This window comes from Doryrhamphus excisus, chromosome 18 (assembly GCF_030265055.1).
Source record: "Doryrhamphus excisus isolate RoL2022-K1 chromosome 18, RoL_Dexc_1.0, whole genome shotgun sequence".
NCBI lineage: Eukaryota > Metazoa > Chordata > Actinopteri > Syngnathiformes > Syngnathidae > Doryrhamphus > Doryrhamphus excisus.
In genome coordinates, this window is record NC_080483.1 from 16,145,281 (window position 1) to 16,163,867 (window position 18,587).

Sequence of the window (18,587 nt, forward strand, 5' to 3'; positions counted from 1 at the left end):
AGCACATCACTGTGTGTGTGTGTGTGTGTGTCCTGGTGAGCGGTGTTCCTGGATGACATCATACAGTAGCCTGCTGAGAGGGTCGACTGCAGGCATCTACAATATTTATAGACACCCCCCCACCCCCCCCAACCACCCCATCATCATACAGATGAGCTCACTCCGTCACTCACTATGACTGGCTAGCTTGGCACAAAAGTGGCACACTCACGCAAACATGGACATATACCACCATTTGTGTGATGCCTTGCTTAAAAACACGCACGCCGCTAAACACAGTGATGATGGAGCGCCACTTTGGGAAAAGATTGGAGAAATTATGAGGCAACACACGCAAACGGGGTGTTTTTTAAAGCATTTATATACACCCAGGGAAAATGAGTTGCCACTGTATGAGTCATAAGGAGAAGGACTGGTTCTTAGTGAGGGATTAAACCATGCAGGAAAATAAGGGGACCGCACACACACACACACACACATTCACACATTTATGCAAAACACACCAGAATGACCTCCTTCCCCCCCCTAAACATGTGCATGTTACATACACAGGCTTTAAAACCTCATTTCTCAAAATAAACAAAATCATCTCTAGGGAGAGAGTGTGTGTGTGTGTGTGTTCATGTGTGTGTGTGTGTGTGTGTGTGTGTGTGTGTCTGTGTGCATCCATCACGAGATCACAAGGACCCAGATGATTTATTTATGAAATGTGATTTTTCTTCTGGTGCTCTCTTGCCCTATAACTCAGGCTCATTCACTCTCATGCACACACACACACACACACAAACACACACACACTCACACAAACACACACCATGGCCATCATAGTCTGCACACAGCTCTTAAAAACCATTCGCCTCTAATCTGGTTCATAGTATGATGGCCATGGTGTGTGTTTGTGTGTGTTTGTGTGTGTTTGTGCTCCAAAGCCTTGTCTACAAGCTGATGTCTACGTGTACTTCCATATAGATCAGGGGTCTCAAACACACGGCCCGCAGGACACTAGTTTGAGGCCCCCGCCTTGATATGAAAATTTAATGTTAGTGCGGCCCCGCGCAAGTTTGATATGGATGCTGTATGGTATCATGTACCCAGAAAAAATTATTACGTTTGATTAATGTTCATGTTAAAGGTTAAATAACTGTTAATAGTTATCCTCCCTATCCATGTGGAAGTGGTAAAGTTTTTGGCTATTTAAGTTGAAAGGAAATAACTTGAAGGCTACCGTTTAGGTCGCTAGCTCTCTAGTTTGCGAGTTAGCATGTGTCTCAAGACCCTGCAGTTGCGCAATATGTTGTAAATAAAAAGAGTATAAATGTGACTATAGTCGTGTTTTGTCATGTCTACAGGGCTCTAATAATGCTTTGTTCATTTTAATCTGAAAAAAATCATTTGTCTACCCACCAACTATATGTGGTTTCTTAAGTTTGTATTATTTGACGTTTTATTATTATTATTATTATATTTATTTATTACTGATTGATTGATTTTCTTTATTCTTGATTTGTTTATTTATTTTTCATCTTATTTTGTGTAGAAAAATAAAAAGTAAGATATTTGAGAACAGTGGAATGTTTTATCAGAGCTTTTCTTGTAGAAAATTGGAACCAAAGCAAAGTTTTTTTTAATTTTTTCGTTTTTAATAAATGGGGTTTTTTTTTTGTTTTTTTTTTGGAAAACCTGATGCGGCCCAGTCTCACCCAGACCCTAGTTCCAGTGGCCCCCAAGTAAATTGAGACACCTGATCTAGATACTGTGCCCCCATTTTTAACACCTGTAACGGACACCTCCCATTTTCACCCTCTGAAAACCAAATAATAATAATAGTAGTGATGCTACGAGGCAAACGTAATTACCTTTTTTAAAGATACCACATGTCTGGGTAGATGCCACTACCACAACAAATCTGCATTGAGATCAGACATGGCATCTGTAAAGCTGAACTTTATGGTGAACTTTATGGAGAAGCAAAAAATTTCAACATTGACCCGAAAAGAGTTAGAAATGGAAAAAAAAAGTAAAGAACAAGAGGAGAGCGTGCCTCGCTGAAGGGGGGAGGAAGAAGGTTAGCGATGAGTGGAACAGAAAGCTTTTAGAGTGGATTTATTCAGTGCGGGATAAACACAGCAGGTAGTTTCCACAAAAGACAAGTAAGCTGTTTACCATTCAGTGAGTGACAGAGGCCGTGATAGAAGTTTTAATGTATAGTCATATAATCCATCATAATATATGTATATATTTCATTAATATAGTAGCCCTCATAAATGCCTGCAACTCTCTGCTGCTTAGTAAATACTGTAAATTGCATTATGTTAGTAAAACCGCTGCATTTATGTAAAGTATACTGACAAAAATGACATATTGTATTGTTATTAAGGCTGTCACTAATTAAAACGTGATGAGATTTTTTTCTTGTGGGCACAAATCTGGGATAATAATAAATAAGTGTATAAATCACACAATAAATCAACATGAATTGGATCATAAATATATTTCCATGTGGTATGCTTTCCTTGTCTCCCAGAGGTACAAAGAGAGTTCACTCTGTGCATTGGTTTCAGCACTTCAGAACAACGGCATGAACGGAGTGAGCCCTTTTGTCAGTGATACAGTCTCCTTGTGTCGGTGGGCGAAGGCAGTGCCGCTAGCATATACACACTGCAGAAGAGTGTAGCCTCGTAAGGAGTAATACAAGGTCATGTAGTAGAAATTAAATTAAATGATTCATATTAATTAACCTGTTACATCCCCTAAAAATTATATTATTTTTTATTCTACTTTCCTTAAAAGTCAAATTCCTGTCTCATTTCATTCACATAGACCCGGTCTTGTGTATCGTCTTGTGAAATTAATGTCTCGAGACACCGCTAGTTGTTATTAATGTATATTAGATTACATATATATTAGATTGTCCCATATTAGAGCATTACAAAAATTCTCACAGGTACTATAATAGTGTATTTGTGTGCTGCCCTGCAACTATCCTTGATTTTTTTGTGTGTCTGTAGCTTTAACGCAATGAGCTACTATGTTTGTCCATGCGTTTTTCTGAGAGAATGTGAGGCTTGAAAAAAAAATTCCCCCCCCCTTAATCCAATTCATTAAATCCAATCACCCTAAAATATTAACAAAAAATATATTTTAGAGAGAACAATTATAGTTTAGATAAAAATCTTCATACAGTAAACCTCGGATATATCGGACTCGGATATATCGGAAATTCGCTCACAACGGACAGATAAAAAAGAACCGATTTTTCTGTAATGCATTTCCAATAAAAATTCATTGCATATATCGGATTTTTTATAACGGATTTCGCCTATTTCGGACAAAATCTCCAGTCCCGTTCCAATGCATTTCCATTAAATTTCCCTCGCATATATCGGATGGCCGCATCATGGCGCTCCGATTCGCCGAATCGTGACAGGCCGCTATACGACGTCATTTGCAGCGTTTGCAGCGTTGCCTGCGCGTCCAGGTACATTGGAAACATAGTCAAGGAAGTGCCTTTTTATAACGGATAAAATCCCATTTACGCATATACCGGATATGAATCCGATCTATGCGTAAAACGGACATTTTCCGGTATACGCAAATAACGGATTTCGCTTATATCGGACAAAACCAGTGGGAACAATTGAATCCGATATATCCGAGGTTTACTGTACTTTGTGATATGTTCTTCAATAAATAAATGAATAAATTCAATAGTGTTTTTCAACTTGTTCAAATTGCTGGCAGTCAGAATGTTTTTTTTTTTTGGCTCCATGGAGGGTTATTTAGCAGTGTGACTCAATAAAAAAATGCTACGTGTAGATTACTTTGCGCAATCAATTATATCTTTTCTACATTCCACCGAGACGGAGTACAAAAACTGAAAAAACATTTTTCGTTGAAATCATACAAAAACTTGAGGCTTGACTGTACACAGTAAATGAATACTTCTCCAATGCAGACAACAACAACAACAATGTATCACTGAGTATTAGGAAGAACACAAATAACACTGATAAAGAATGTGAGGTACTGTGCGGACAGTACAATAATAAAAAAGTAATTTAGCCTAATAGGGGACCTACTGTATAAGATGGGTGTCAGCCCGTGGGGAGTGATGCAGCGTGCCATGCGCGTGTCCCAGTTTAATATTCAAACCCGCTTTTGGCTTTAATATGTTTATCAGTTGTCCCAGTGCATCGGTTGTGTGTGTGGTTGTGTGTGTGTTTGTGTGTGTGTGTGTGTGTGTTTCCTGAGCAATGCAAAGAAGCGCAAGAGTATTTTAGGAACCTGTGTGTGATAGGAAAAGATTGTGTCACACATTCGTCTGTGGCGCGCTCACCTCTCTCACACGCTGACACTCCCTAAAGGCTATGATGTTGAATGTGCACATTTATGAGTTTCCACTGGCACGCCACATATTTTTAGACAAGGGGGGGGCGGGACTTACAGCTGAAGAAAATTAGGCAGAAAGGGAAAGTGTGTTCCACGGATGCAGTGAGGTTCTGATTCCTTTTGGAGTCAGATTTACACCTACGGCCCCTTCAGGTGTACTTTAAAAACGATTGCAGTCATGAAGAAAATATATTTATAACACAGATGTCACTAATCTTGGCCCACAATCTCAGTTTTTAGTTCATCCCAAATGTTTGATGGGGTTGAGGTCAGGGCTCTACCACCTCTCCTGCCTTTACGGGCCTCACTTTGTGCACTACAGAGACACAATCATGGTGGAAAATAAAATGTTTCCACAAAGTTAAACACATACAATTGGTAAGATGATGAATTCAATATTAGTATTAGCATATTATAGAAATATTTCAGTATTAAACAAAGCAAAATTTGCTCTCAATCAGAAATCACTCCACACTCTTTATTGCTCTCTGGTTCTACCATATCTTAGTTATTGTGTGGAAATATGGGCTAATAACTACAAAAGCAATCTTCACTCGCTAAATGTACTGCAAAAAAAGGTCAGTAAGGATAATTCATAATGCCGCCTACAGAGAACATACTAACTCCTTATTTCTAAAATCACAAAAACTTGCTGATATAGTTCATCTTCAAACAGCTAAAATAATGCATAATGGATAATAAAATGTTAAAAACTAAAGAAAATAATAATAAAAAATAATAAAATAAATTAATAAATAAAATACATTTGCTAAATACAAGGATGAAGAGACTTGAACCAGTCATGATGTGCTATATATATCACTATATTGACACTTACTATGGTACCCATTATGGCATTGGATGCTCATATCACCTCCTATTTTGGTACGGGACAAAAAAAAAAAAAAATTAAAAAATGTTAAAAACTAAAAAAAAAATAATAGAAATTAATAAAATAAATTAATAAATAAAATAAATTTGCTAAATACAAGGATGAAGAGACTTGAACCAGTCGTGATGTGCTATATATATCACTATATTGACACTTACTATGGTACCCATTATGGCATTGGATTATGGAAAGCAGGAAGTGAACAAATGTAACAGTTTCTGATTGTAAAAGTACCAGATGGAGGGGTAGGATTTAATAAGCTTTGCTTCTTCCTACTCCTTTCGGACATGTGGAACTGGGAACTGATTATGGGATGCACTCAATTGTAATCTGATGCATGTCCAAATGAAATAAAACCATTACCATTACCATTACCATTACCATTACCATTACCATGTTAGGGGAATCTATCCCAGTTTTGTTTTTATGAGCATATCGAGCAATACCTGCCATGCCTTTGTCGCCACAGTCAACCGCTGAAGCTCTACTGCAGACACGTACACAAATACACACACACACGCAGTGGTGTTGCGTTACATCCCGCCGTTGCAGTTTTACACAGTGAAGGTCAAGGGCGAAATGCCTGACCTCCTCAAGTGTATCACCGCAGTGCGGGACGGATTGGGACTGATGCTGGAGACACACTTTGAGTAGTGAGCGTGCCTTATTTACACTTTGATTCAATATAACGGCCATTAATATTAATGCAGCTGTCTAGCGCCATCCACTTTGATCTGCAAGGCGTGCACTGAGTGGGTTTGCGGGGTCTCAGGAGTACGTATGCGTTACTTTGCGGACGGGATGTGTCTGTTCCTGGTGTGTAGTTCGGTATGTTAAAGTCATCAGCCACAGACTGGGTGTCTATCAGGGAACGGGATGTTTGGAAGTTAACACAGCCTGAATTATGGAGTTTTATTTAGATGCGGAACAATAAAAGCCGGTTATAAATAGAAACATGTCTGGAACGGGACGACTTTGTGAACATCTTGGTGCACACGGCGCTCGTGAGTGCATCTGTTGCGACGCCACGCTGGCATCGAACAAGACGCAGCGAAGAAGAGACTGAGCGATTAGGGTGACGGAGGAGGGAAACGAAGCTGACGCCGCTGCTTTAAACCGGCGGGACGGCTGTGAAAAAAATGATTCTGCTCGGCAGGAGGAAGAAGGCCAACAGGAGGAAGGGAGAATATTACCTTTCAGTTTTCTTTGTGCTATTTATAGAACTTTAATAGATTTAATTACACTTAACATGCTTGATCAGCAGTCATTAACCGGATTAGCTCCAAACTGATAAAAATGCAGATAGCCTCATTCAGGTCACACTCATTTGTTTACTATGACACACAAGGGGACCTTGGATGCCACTTTTCCGAACAGGTAGATCTCCCTGGAGAACGCAGGGACGTTTCTTTTGGAACATATTTACATTTTGTGTGTTCATAAGACCAAAATGTTTTCCTCAGTACCACTGAGGAAAAGACAGGAAGCAGAACTGGAGGTAGCAGAGATGAGGGTGCTGAGGTTCTCATTGGGAGTGACCAGGATGGATAGGATCAGGAAGGAGTACATCAGAGGGACATTACATGTTAGAGGCTTTGGAGACAAAGCCCAAAGACAAAGAAGAAGTGTTCATAAAACCATAATGCAGGGGTCTCAAACTCAATTTACTTGGGGGCCACTGGAGCTCGGGTCTGGGTGAGACTGGGCCGCATCAGGTTTTCCAAAAAAAACGAAAAAAACGCATTTATTAAAAACAAAAAAATTTAAAAAACGTCGCTTTGGTTCCAATTTTCTACAAGAAAATCTCTGATAAAACATTCCACCGTTCTCAAATATCTTACTTTTTATTTTTCTACACAAAATAAGATGAAAAATAAATAAACAAATCAAGAATAAAGAAAATCAATCAATCAGTAATAAATAAATAAATATAATAATAATAATAAAATGGCAAATAATAAAAACTTAAGAAACCACATACAGTTCGTGGGTAGACAAATTATGTTTTTCAGATTAAAATGAACAAAGCATTATTAGAGCCCTGTAGACATGACAAAACACGACTATAGTCACATTTATACTCTTTTTTTATTTACAACATATTGCGCAACTGCACGGTCTTGAGACACATGCTAACTCGCAAACTAGAGAGCTAGCGACCTAAACGGTAGCCTTCAAGTTATTTCCTTTAAACCTAAATAGCCAAAAACTTACCACTTCCACACGGATAGGGAGGATAACTATTAACAGTTATTTAACCTTTAACATGAACATTAATCAAACGTAATAATTTTTTCTGGGTACATGATACCATACAGCATCCATATCAAACTTGCGCGGGGCCGCACTAACATTAAACTTTCATATCAAGGCGGGGGCCTCAAACTAGTGTCCTGCGGGCCAAATTTGGCCCGCGGGCCGCGTGTTTGAGACCCCTGCACTACATCTTTGCATGGGATAATACTATATAAATATGGATATATTTTAGAGCAGTCAGTGTACAGCTTGTGAGTAGCATGATAATTGCGTCTTTCCTACAGTCATACAACGCGAAGCTGCATGAGTGTTGCAGAAAATGCATTAATACGAATATGATGCAATTTTGCCTTACGTATGATATGCATTACATAATGATAGAGTACATAATTGGTATACGCCGCTACTAAATTGCTTGATCTGATCCCTAATATTACCCGAAAGTGTTCAGGTATTCAAGTGACATCAGAGTGTGACTCCAGCATAGAGGATCTATACAGCATCTAACACCCGGCAGCAGCCTGACATCACACTTTTCTTCTCCTCTCCTGGAGGTTGGAGGTTGACGGAACATTTTGGTGTGCATGAGCTTCTTGTGTGGTTTGAATCTTTTTGCCTGTAACCATACTGCTAAACCATCACGGACAGTGTTTATAATTAATGTCCGGTTCCAGTCATCTTTCCTTAGTTTACATGCATGGACCTAAATTACTATTTGTATGTGATTTCATCTAAGTGGGTTTGTGAGAGCTGCACCTCCAGTAGGTGTCACTGTCCCACCACGAGCCCGTACAGGAGCGGCCCGTTTGGCTCCAGGGTGCACCGAGATGCTGTCAGTTAATGGTGGAAGTCACCACAATCACTAAAGGACGTTATGATTTGTGGCGACTTGTCTGTCTCACTAATTCATCTCCTCTCTCGCACAAGCACACACGTTCTCTCCGCCGAGCCCTTGTTTCCGTGACAACCAGGTGCAGCGACTCGGCCTGTTGTCAGGAACTGTTTTTGCTTCTTTTCTGCATTTTTTTCTTTCTCTCCCATCAGCGGAGCTGCTGATGAGAGCTATATTGTGATGAGCATTTAATTACAATTTCAAAGATTAAGCACGGAGGTGTGAATATATCATCGAGTGGGTGAACGCGAGTGAGTGATGAAGCATGAACAAGCCAATAACGGGATATAGTTCAATAATGAAAACAAGAGATGCCAGTTGTAGCAAATTGGTCATGTCTTCATCACAGGAACAGAAGCCAATGCGTGCGACACCTCTTGCATCTCATTTCATGATTTCATTTTGCTTCATGCGCTCAGATTAGGTCTTCTCACTGCAGGCTTATGTAGTTGTGACAAAACGCCCTTCTTAAATAAATCACGATTAAGTGAAATTTAAATAGCTTTGATCAAATTAAAACAATTCAAAGTTGTGAACTAAATGCTAATGTCGCACATCTTTAGACTGACATGCGCATGATTAACTGTTTGTTGCATGTTGACTTGTTAACATCCCGGAAACTGTTGGTTCCCAAAGTGGGCTACGCATACACCCCAGTGGTACACCGACTATTATATGGGTTCCGTGAATATTATTCATTCATTCATTCGTTTTCTGCCGCTTTTTCCTCACGAGGGTCGCGGGGGGTGCTGGAGCCTATCCCAGCTGTCTTTAAGCGAGAGGCCAAATGTGGCCCGCAGGACACTAGTTTGAGGCCCCCGCCTTGATATGAAAGTTTAATATCAGTGCGGCCCCCGCAAGTTTGATATGGATGCTGTATGGTATCATGTACACAGAAAAAAATTATTACGTTTGATGAATGTTCATGTTAAAGGTTAAATAACTGTTAATAGTTATCCTCCCTATCCGTGTGGAAGTGGTACGTTTTTGGCTATTTAAGTTTAAAGGAAATAACTTGAAGGCTACCGTTTAGGTCGCTAGCTCTCTAGTTTGCGAGTTAGCATGTGTCTCAAGACCCTGCAGTTGCGCAATATGTTGTAAATAAAAAGAGTATAAATGTGACTATAGTCGTGTTTTGTCATGTCTACAGGGCTCTAATAATGCTTTGTTCATTTTAATTTGAAAAAAATCATTTGTCTACCCACCAACTATATGTGGTTTCTTAAGTTTTTATTATTTGCCGTTTTATTATTATTATTATTATATTTATTTATTTATTACTGATTGATTGATTTTCTTTATTCTTGATTTGTTTATTTATTTTTCATCTTATTTTGTGTAGAAAAATAAAAAATAAGATATTTGAGAACAGTGGAATGTTTTATCAGAGCTTTTCTTGTAGAAAATCGGAACCAAAGCGAAGTTTTTTTTATTTTTTTTTTTTAATAAATGCGTTTTTTGGGTTTTTTTTATTTTTTTGAAAACCTGAGTCTCACCCAGACCCTAGCTCCAGTGGCCCCCAGGTAAATTGAGTTTGAGACCCCTGTTTTAGACATTGAGTAACATTGAATTTGGTCTTAAATATATGAAATATCACAAATATCAACCTTCTGGTCATTCCAGATGGCATATGAGGGGATTACCAAAGCCGGTTGCTTTTAATTTATCTGTATTACAACATGCAGACTACATTTAATCGCAGTTGAGGTTTTTCTGACTGTATAGACCAGGAAGGAAACCACACACAGCGAGCCGATGTCCTCAAACCGTATAGGCTCAAATTGCCATGCATTGTTTGCAGACATTAGCTGATGATGTCCATGAGTATGAAATCGCCGGAAGCGCTTTCAGACTGCAGTCATGCACTATGAAACCCTACTGAGAGCGAAGGAACGTTTATAAATAGAATGAATCAGTCGGCACAGCGGTGTCACGGTGGATGAAAATAGGGCTCTTGAAATCGAGCGAGCGGTGATTGGACACTTTTTTTTTTGTTGTTTCCTCCATGCTAATTCTTGGCGTTACTTGTATTCACATCCATTTGGAACAGGTGGCCCGTCCTCCTATGAACCTCTTCCATCGCTTCCTCTATCAGCTGATCACTACAAGCTGACCTCCTCCTCCCTCTCTCCTCTTAATGTGGTCTTTCTCTCTGATCAAAAACCCAAATGTAGCCAAAAATCCCCTTGACTGCCTGCACTTGTTTCGCTCTCTCGACTCTCCCTCACTCGCTTGTGCTCCCTCTCTCTCTCTTAGGCCAGCGAGCAGAGTGTTGTGTCGGAGGGCAGAGGGAACCGCATTAGGGAACAAGTCGTGAATCCACTTTTCGCCATCCTCTCTTGCGTCCTCGCTTCCTTCTCCCGTCTGCTTTCTATCTCTCTGTTCATGGGGGTTCTGTTTGTGGGATCTGCTATGTGTAGCCTCCGCTATGAATTCAACGGTGAAGATCCACCTTCAGAATGGGACCCACTTTAATACCTACATGTACCAGGTACGGCGTGCGGAGTGGATATTGGCAGTGAAGGATGGTCTCCAGTGGAAATAAGTCACACATCCTTGGCTGAGTATTGATTTCACTGCTGATGACTCTTTTTTTTTTTTTTTTTTAAAGTAAGACATGGCCTCCTTTCCTTCTTTCTCCCTGTCCTGTTTTTTTTTTTTCCGCATGCTTCAATCAGGCTGCCATGGAATGATTGATGGTTCAAAGAGATGCTCCACTCGGGCTTTCTCCCTAGTTGATGTGGTATTTTGAATCTTGTCGTATTCCACTTTCACAAGGCGTCAAGCTCCATATGTTGAGCAACGAGCGGGATTCTGTCTTCGGCTGCACCATGTGCTCGTCGGCTTGCGTGTTTGTGGCACACAACAAAAAAGTCTTTGTGTTTCTCCTCTCGGCCGAGGAGAGAACTGCTTCCTCTCTCATCCTTCCCTCTGTTCCCATGTCCTTCTTTCCGCTGCAGGTTTTGTTTAATGAAGAACGCTGGGACACACGAATGGATGCTATTCTGGTCTCGGGCCTTCAATGGGCACAGATGAGAGACCCAGGCAGTTAGAAATATCCTTTGCATGTTCGGATTTAAGGATGGTTGAAGACAAGGCGAACACTTGAATATCTTTGTCAGATGACTTGACTTCCATTTTGCAAGAAGTAATATTTCCGGCTTGATTATTTTCTCAATAGAAGCTCTAAAGTTGATTGGAATAAATGTGGAAAATCATAAAACACTTTGTAATATAAACCGTCCATCACGTCCATCAAGTCCATCACATCCAGCAGCAGCAAAACTTATTTTTACACTTAAATGACAATCCCTGGCAATGATAAAACCCAGTGTTCAACCTTAGAGGTTCCATTCCGTAATCCCTCATTAAGCGCAGTTAATTGGTTCCAGACTCGACTGTTGCGAGTGAATTTCTATAAATTGAATATTTTTATAGTTACAGAAAACTTATGTATTTACGACCAAGGAATATGGTTTATGACATGATTAGAGACCTCTTGGCATGAAATAACACCCCTATAGTAATCTGTGCACGTGTAAAAAAAACAATATGGTAGACAAAAACAGAGTAAATAAGCTATATAAGACATAAATATGACTCCTACTACATTACTTTAAATGTGTTCCCGAGGGGATCTGAACGAGAAAGTGTCGGTGGCTCATTTTCAGTTTTGCGTTGATAACAGCCGCAAAATTAGCCCATGTTTTTATCGGGGATTTTTATTAAGGATTATTGCTCCTGTTGTGCGATAGTTCAAACCTGCAATAAAAGCCTGTTGTTCCGGCTATCAAGTCTGATCCTTGTGTGTCTCAATGAGCATTGGAGTACCATTACTGACACGTAGTGACCAGTGCGGAATGCTACAACGTGTTTGAATGCCTTGTATTTGTATTTTTAGTTCATTTGAAAATTCTTAATTCAGGCAAAAAAATGCAACATACTTTTAAATACTAATATGCCGTAATCATCCATTAAACAGTATGATTTATTAATATATTTTTGAAAAAAGTGACAAAATTCGAAGCGTGAAGTGGCAAGTGATACTGTACACATTTTGCTTAAAAACACACTATATTTCATCTTTTAAAAACTAGTTTCCTGAAACTTTTTCAACAACATCAACAAAGTTCTTTTGCCTGGAATAAAGTGGAGCAGCGAAGCAAAATACTATCAGGCCATTTTTAACATTCGGAACTGTCATTTAAGTGTAAAACTAAGTCAAACCCGGCTAATAATAAGTGAAAACAATAAAACGGACTGCAGGCCGGAGCACCTGAACTGCTGCATCTAAGTGTACGTCTCCCCTAGTCTCCATGTGTGTTTGCATTTGGGAACATCTGTAGTCACTTGATAAAACTTGCAGTTGGCATCCTGCTCAAACACTTGGCTTCCTTGCTGCCCTGTTGCCATAGCGATGTTGTGCAGGGCAGCATCAGAGCGACAAATTACTCACACATAGGAAAAGTGTTAGGGTGGTAATTTGCGTCACGAGTGCCGTGCTGGTTCAGAACCGTGGGAGAGAAGAACTTGTTTTTTTACGGATTTCTCACCGCTCTCATTTATGGGTGTGTGAAGTTTGAATCATCTTGTCAGGTTTTCTCTGAACCCTTCATTCAGGTTTGGTGTCAAATTGGCAACTACTGATAGGATCAGTTCATACTAGTTCATACCAGTGTTTTTTTTTTTTTTTACTTTTGTCAAGTTTGGATGTATATACAGTATGGTATTATTATCCTGTCAGACGCAATGGAAACATAAACACTTAACTAACATTCACTGTAAAAACTGCTAAAAATAATGTGTGGTACTACCTTTTTAATTTTAATTAAATTTATTTATGAATTTAAATTTATAAATAAATTTATAAACAAATGTATTAAATGTAAATTTAAATAATAATGTAAATAATAAATTTAATACATTTATGTATGAATTTAAATTTATAAATACATTTATAAATAAATGTATTTATAAATTTACATTTACATATATGTTATTTATATTTTATTACGTTTATAAATAAATGTATTAATGAATTAATTAATAAATTTAATAAATGTAGTTATTAATTTAAATTAATAAATACATTTATTAATAAATTCATTAATACATTTAATACATTTATTTATGAATTAAATTTATAAATACATTAATAAATTTATTAAATTTACATTTATAACTAAATTTATAAATAAATGTATTAAATTTTAATTTACAAATTTATATTAAATTTATTTTTTTTATTTTGATCAGGTACGCTTAGGTCTTATTTTGCCAAAAAACAAAGAAAAAGCAAAACACACGCCCACAATGTAGCAGATTTCCACAATATAGAAGCATGTAAAGTAAAAAGTTGACGGCCGCTGAATTCATAGGGTTTGCATTGTCACGTAAACATACGCTAATTTTAAATTTTAACGTTTTATGTGAGAGGAAGGTCATTTTAATTCCAAATTTGAAGTTCAGTTGTTGCAAATGAGAAACACACATTCACTGCTTACCAAACACACACACACACACACACACACACGGATAAGGACTTTTAGGAAAAATATATTTTTTTATATTGCGTGTGTGATGAAGCGCTTTTTTTTTTATCCAACTGCGCTCCAATCTCCCTCCCTCTCTTAGCACACACACACACACACACACACACGGCATTTTTTTCATCCTTTAATCCCAAACTGCTTAAGGAAGCGAAAGGGAGCAATCCCTTTACAATGTCTGGGCTCAGCAGCGTTCGCTCACGGCTCGCTATCTCACAATGTGGTTGGAGGCAGACGAGCTGCTTCCTCCAGACGCCCAGAACCTTCTCTCTGCTCTGTGTGATATACCCTCTGACAGATGTCGACGTCGCCTTGTCAGCCAAGCTACGCTTGTTGTGAAGTAGAAGGAATATCTCGGGATTCTTCAAAGCTGACATGAGGGGGGGTTTGGGAGAGGGATGCGTGGTGCCCACAATCATGCCTGTTTGCATGTCTTTGTACCAGAGGGAAGACCCTCCTGAGAAATTAGATGGAAATTTTTATTTGTCTAGACAGTGATGCATCGTTTTGTTTTGTACGATGCATCCCTCGCATTGGCTTACGTAACAAAACGAATTTGTCGGTTCATGTTGCCCCTATTTGTGTTTTCGGAGAGTTCATGTAAAGTGGACTACTCCCAAAAGGCACGGGGATGAGGGGATGAACTCGAGAGTCAGCGGCCTGTTGAGTCTTTTTGCCGTGATTGGAAGAGACGGTGAGCGCCAACATCTGTTGGTGGATTTGGGTTGAGCCGCTTGCCCGTGTGCGCACCCCTGTGGAATAAGTCAATCAAGCTGACCTGTTTTCTCTTGCATCCCCGCTGTCACCCCGACTCAGCTGTCTGTTCTTGGCTGCGGTTTGATGTGCCGGGTCAGAAATCTAGGAACATTGAAGAATGACCTTTACAGAGAGAGAGAGAGAGAGAGAGAGATGGACTTATTATAGGAGGATTAGAAGCATGTATAAATGTCAGCAAGGCTTTTGACACACTAATTAGCACAAGTTAACTATACTGACGCCGCAAAATACATCAGACTACTGCCACTTTATCACTTTAACATCACATTATATATATTTACATATACATATACAGCAGGGGTCTGGAACTAGGGTCTGGGCAAGGCTGGGCCGCATCAGGTTTTCATTAAAAAAAAACGCATTTATTAAGAACAGAAAAATATACAAACCTTTTCAGTGCTTTGGTTCCGATTTTCTACAATAAAAGCTCTGATAAAATATTCCACTGTTCTCAAATATCTTATTTTTTATTTTTCTGCACAAAATAAGAGGAAAAATTAATAAACAAATCAAGAATAAAGAAAACCAATCAATCAGTAATAAATATAATAATAATAATAATAAAACGGCAAATAATAAAAACTTAAGAAACCACATATAGTTGGTGGGTAGACAAATTATTTTTTTCAGATTAAAATGAACAAAGCATTATTAGAGCCCTGTAGACATGACAAAACACGACTATAGTCACATTTATACTCTTTTTATTTACAACATATTGCGCAACTGCAGGGTCTTGAGACACATGCTAACTCGCAAACTAGAGAGCTAGCGACCTAAACGGTAGCCTTCAAGTTATTTCCTTTAAACTTAAATCGCCAAAAACTTACCACTTCCACACGGATAGGGAGGATAACTATTAACAGTTATTTAACCTTTAACATGAACATTAATCAAACGTAATAATTTTTTCTGGGTACATGATACCATACAGCATCCATATCAAACTTGCGCGGGCCGCACTAACATTAAACTTTCATATCAAGGCGAGGGCCTCACACTAGTGTCCTGCTGCGTGTTTGAGACCTCTGATATACAGTATTAGTATTATGATGATGTATGTTGTTGATTGGATTCCTTTGGATTTTGCTGTGGGCCAATAAAAGTCAAACTCTGACCTACAAACGACCCCCGGGCCGCACTTTGTGGACCACTCTATTAGACTCAATAACTCATTTCCGGAGGTGAAAGACAGGTCACATTGTAATAAATCATTAGCGAGTAAAGTGAAGATGTGTGTAAGGTTGCAGGAAGGTTAGCGTTAATATAATGTTCGGGTAAACTCCAGGAAACAAATGTGTGTGTGTGTTCTTAAAGTGAAACCCTACTGCTGTGTTTATGTGCACTGCGTGCCTCAAACAAAGAAGGACAGCGTAAACCTCTGAGTATTGATTTGGACGGAAGCCACAAAAAGCACAGAGAGAAGCAAACACACAGACGTAGTAAACTAGTGTATTTTTACTTGCGCACACTTCCGTATACAAACAGTAGGTGCAGGAGTGGACTCAAGCAACAGAAATAATAAAAATGTTCTCCTAAAATTGAAACTGCATCCTGTGCAAGTTAGGTATATGGTAAAAAAAGGATAAAATAGAGCAAGATAATTGGTTATTTCATTTTTAATTGATGTTTTCTCACCCGAAAACAGCTGTGATAGGCTCCAGCATACGAATGGCTGGTTGATTTGGGTTTGTGTAATCCACTTTTTGCCGCGCAACTCCAGGGGGCAATGCATCGAAAACACACGCCTACCACGGTGAGATTAAAAGAGATTAATTCGATCAGTTAATTACATATAATTAATTAATCTTTACACTTATTTTATCTCTTGACTTCGATTGGTATCACTCGCTTCATAGCCTTTAATGTGGAAGTACAATATGCTGCATTTATGTATGCTCGGAAACGCCATAAAACACATTCAAAACATGTGAATTCAACTTAAATGCCTAATTGCTCCTAAAGTCTCTTACAAATACGAAATACAGTAAACCTCGGATATATCGGACTCAGATATATCGGAAATTCGCTCACAACGGACAGACAAAAAAGAACCAATTTTTCTGTAATGCATTTCCAATAAAAATTCATTGCATATATCGGATTTTTTATAACGGATTTCGCCTATTTCGGACAAAATCTCCAGTCCCGTTCCAATGCATTTCCATGAAATTTCCCTGGCATATATCGGATGGCCGCATTGTGGCGCTCCGATTCGCCGAATCGTGACAGGCCGCTATACGACGTCATTTGCAGCGTTTGCAGCGTTGCCTGCGCGTCCAGGTACATTGGAAACATAGTCAAGGAAGTGCCTTTTTATAACGGATAAAATCCGATTTACGCATATACCGGATATAAATCCGATATATGCGTAAAACGGACATTTTCCGGTATACGCATATAACGGATTTCGCTTATATCGGACAAAACCAGTGGGAACAATTGAATCCGATATATCCGAGGTTTACTGTATGACTTAATTCGATGCCGCAGTGTCATCCTCCATGTCCAAGTGTTTGTACCCTGATGCTGCAAACTTCACAAGATGAAAGCCGAGCATGTTGATGGGTGATACAATATTAACCTCTGTATATATATAAAAAAAAAAAAATATATATATATATATATATATGTGTGTGTGTGTTGTGTAGGAGTTTGCCACCCTTACCAAGGAGCTGAACATATGTCGAGAGCAGCTGCTGGAGAAAGAGGAAGAAATATCGGAGCTGAAAGCAGAAAGGAACAACACCAGGGTATGTGTGTGCGCCTACGTGTGTTGGTGTACACGCTCTACTGCATATGCCACTGACAAAGACATTTTCTTTGAATCTTTGATGTAACTGTGTGTTTTCCTCTACACAATACAGTATAATGTGTTTACTGTGTGTACGTGTGTTTACTGTGTGTGTGTGTGTGTGTGTGTGTGTGTGTGTAGCTGCTGCTGGAGCACCTGGAGTGTTTGGTGTCTCGTCACGAACGCAGTCTCAGGATGACAGTTGTGAAGAGGCAGGCCCCCCCACCATCTGGAGTCTCTAGTGAGGTGGAGGTTCTCAAAGCCCTCAAGTCACTATTTGAACATCACAAGGCTCTGGATGAAAAGGTGATCACCTTCAACATGATGGAAGAGCTAGGATAATGTAGACACACTAGAAACAAACCATGCTAGCACTGAGCAACCCCTGCATAGTAACCTTTCTGCAGCAATTTCGCAGTGCACACTCTGAAAATAAGTGAAAGCACACAAAAACAATGATCATTGTTACCGTAGTCTTGCAGGTCATGTTGTTATACTTAAATGTATGTATGTGTGTGTGGGCTGATCAGGTGCGTGAGAGGCTTCGCGTGGCTCTGGAGAGGGTATCCACCTTGGAGGGACAGCTTTCAGCAACCACGCAAGAGGTAAGGTGTGTCTGAAAGTGTGTTTGATTGAATGTGTTAGCTAAAGCATCTCTACAACCCCTTCAGCACACATACACCCATGTCCAATCCCAATCATAGGTATCTAGGTGGTTGTGGTGTAACTTAAGAGGCAGGGCTGTATCCATCATGATGTCACCACGGGTTCTGATTGGATGGTTGGGTGATCTTAGCTATGGGGCATCTCATTTTGTTACCACTGTGCTGTCCTCACAACAAGTGACTGTATGCTACCAGACAGCAAGCGAACCAATAAAGGGAACACAAGGCTTACTTTTCTTGCTTTAGTGAAGCGTTCTTTGTCGTCCATGTATGCGTGCGGTAACTGTAACACACAGAGAATACAATTACTATCTATAAATGTATTTTAGTGCTACGTTACCGGTACATAATTCAGCCCGGAACGATCGATAGG

General features: G+C 39.3%; 2 protein-coding genes across 21 annotated transcripts in view; one reads left to right on the plus strand and one right to left on the minus strand.

Moving 5' to 3' along the window:
* The window catches only part of tmem183a (transmembrane protein 183A), a 46,393-nt gene that overhangs the window by 27,396 nt on the left and 410 nt on the right, over positions 1–18,587 (minus strand). For 2 of the 13 annotated variants that reach the window (XM_058055921.1, XM_058055912.1), the window contains exons 2-6: positions 18,447–18,497; positions 17,914–17,975; positions 17,706–17,822; positions 17,424–17,451; positions 14,757–14,857 (exon numbers count right to left, since the gene is read on the minus strand). In XM_058055921.1, coding sequence (XP_057911904.1) covers positions 14,757–14,772 — 16 coding nt within the window. In that variant the 5' untranslated portion in view covers positions 14,773–14,857; positions 17,424–17,451; positions 17,706–17,822; positions 17,914–17,975; positions 18,447–18,497. Of the gene's footprint in view, positions 1–14,756; positions 14,858–17,423; positions 17,564–17,705; positions 17,844–17,913; positions 17,976–18,446; positions 18,498–18,587 lie in introns of those variants that run through there. The other 11 variants (XM_058055914.1, XM_058055916.1, XM_058055917.1 and 8 more) reach the window with 11 other exon arrangements.
* ppfia4 (PTPRF interacting protein alpha 4) overlaps positions 1–18,587 on the plus strand; it is a 62,300-nt gene that overhangs the window by 22,047 nt on the left and 21,666 nt on the right. For 6 of the 8 annotated variants that reach the window (XM_058055904.1, XM_058055905.1, XM_058055906.1 and 3 more), the window contains exons 3-5: positions 17,407–17,508; positions 17,691–17,855; positions 18,080–18,154. In XM_058055904.1, the coding sequence (XP_057911887.1) occupies positions 17,407–17,508; positions 17,691–17,855; positions 18,080–18,154 (342 nt within the window). Of the gene's footprint in view, positions 1–9,922; positions 10,921–17,406; positions 17,509–17,690; positions 17,856–18,079; positions 18,155–18,587 lie in introns of those variants that run through there. The other 2 variants (XM_058055910.1, XM_058055911.1) reach the window with 2 other exon arrangements.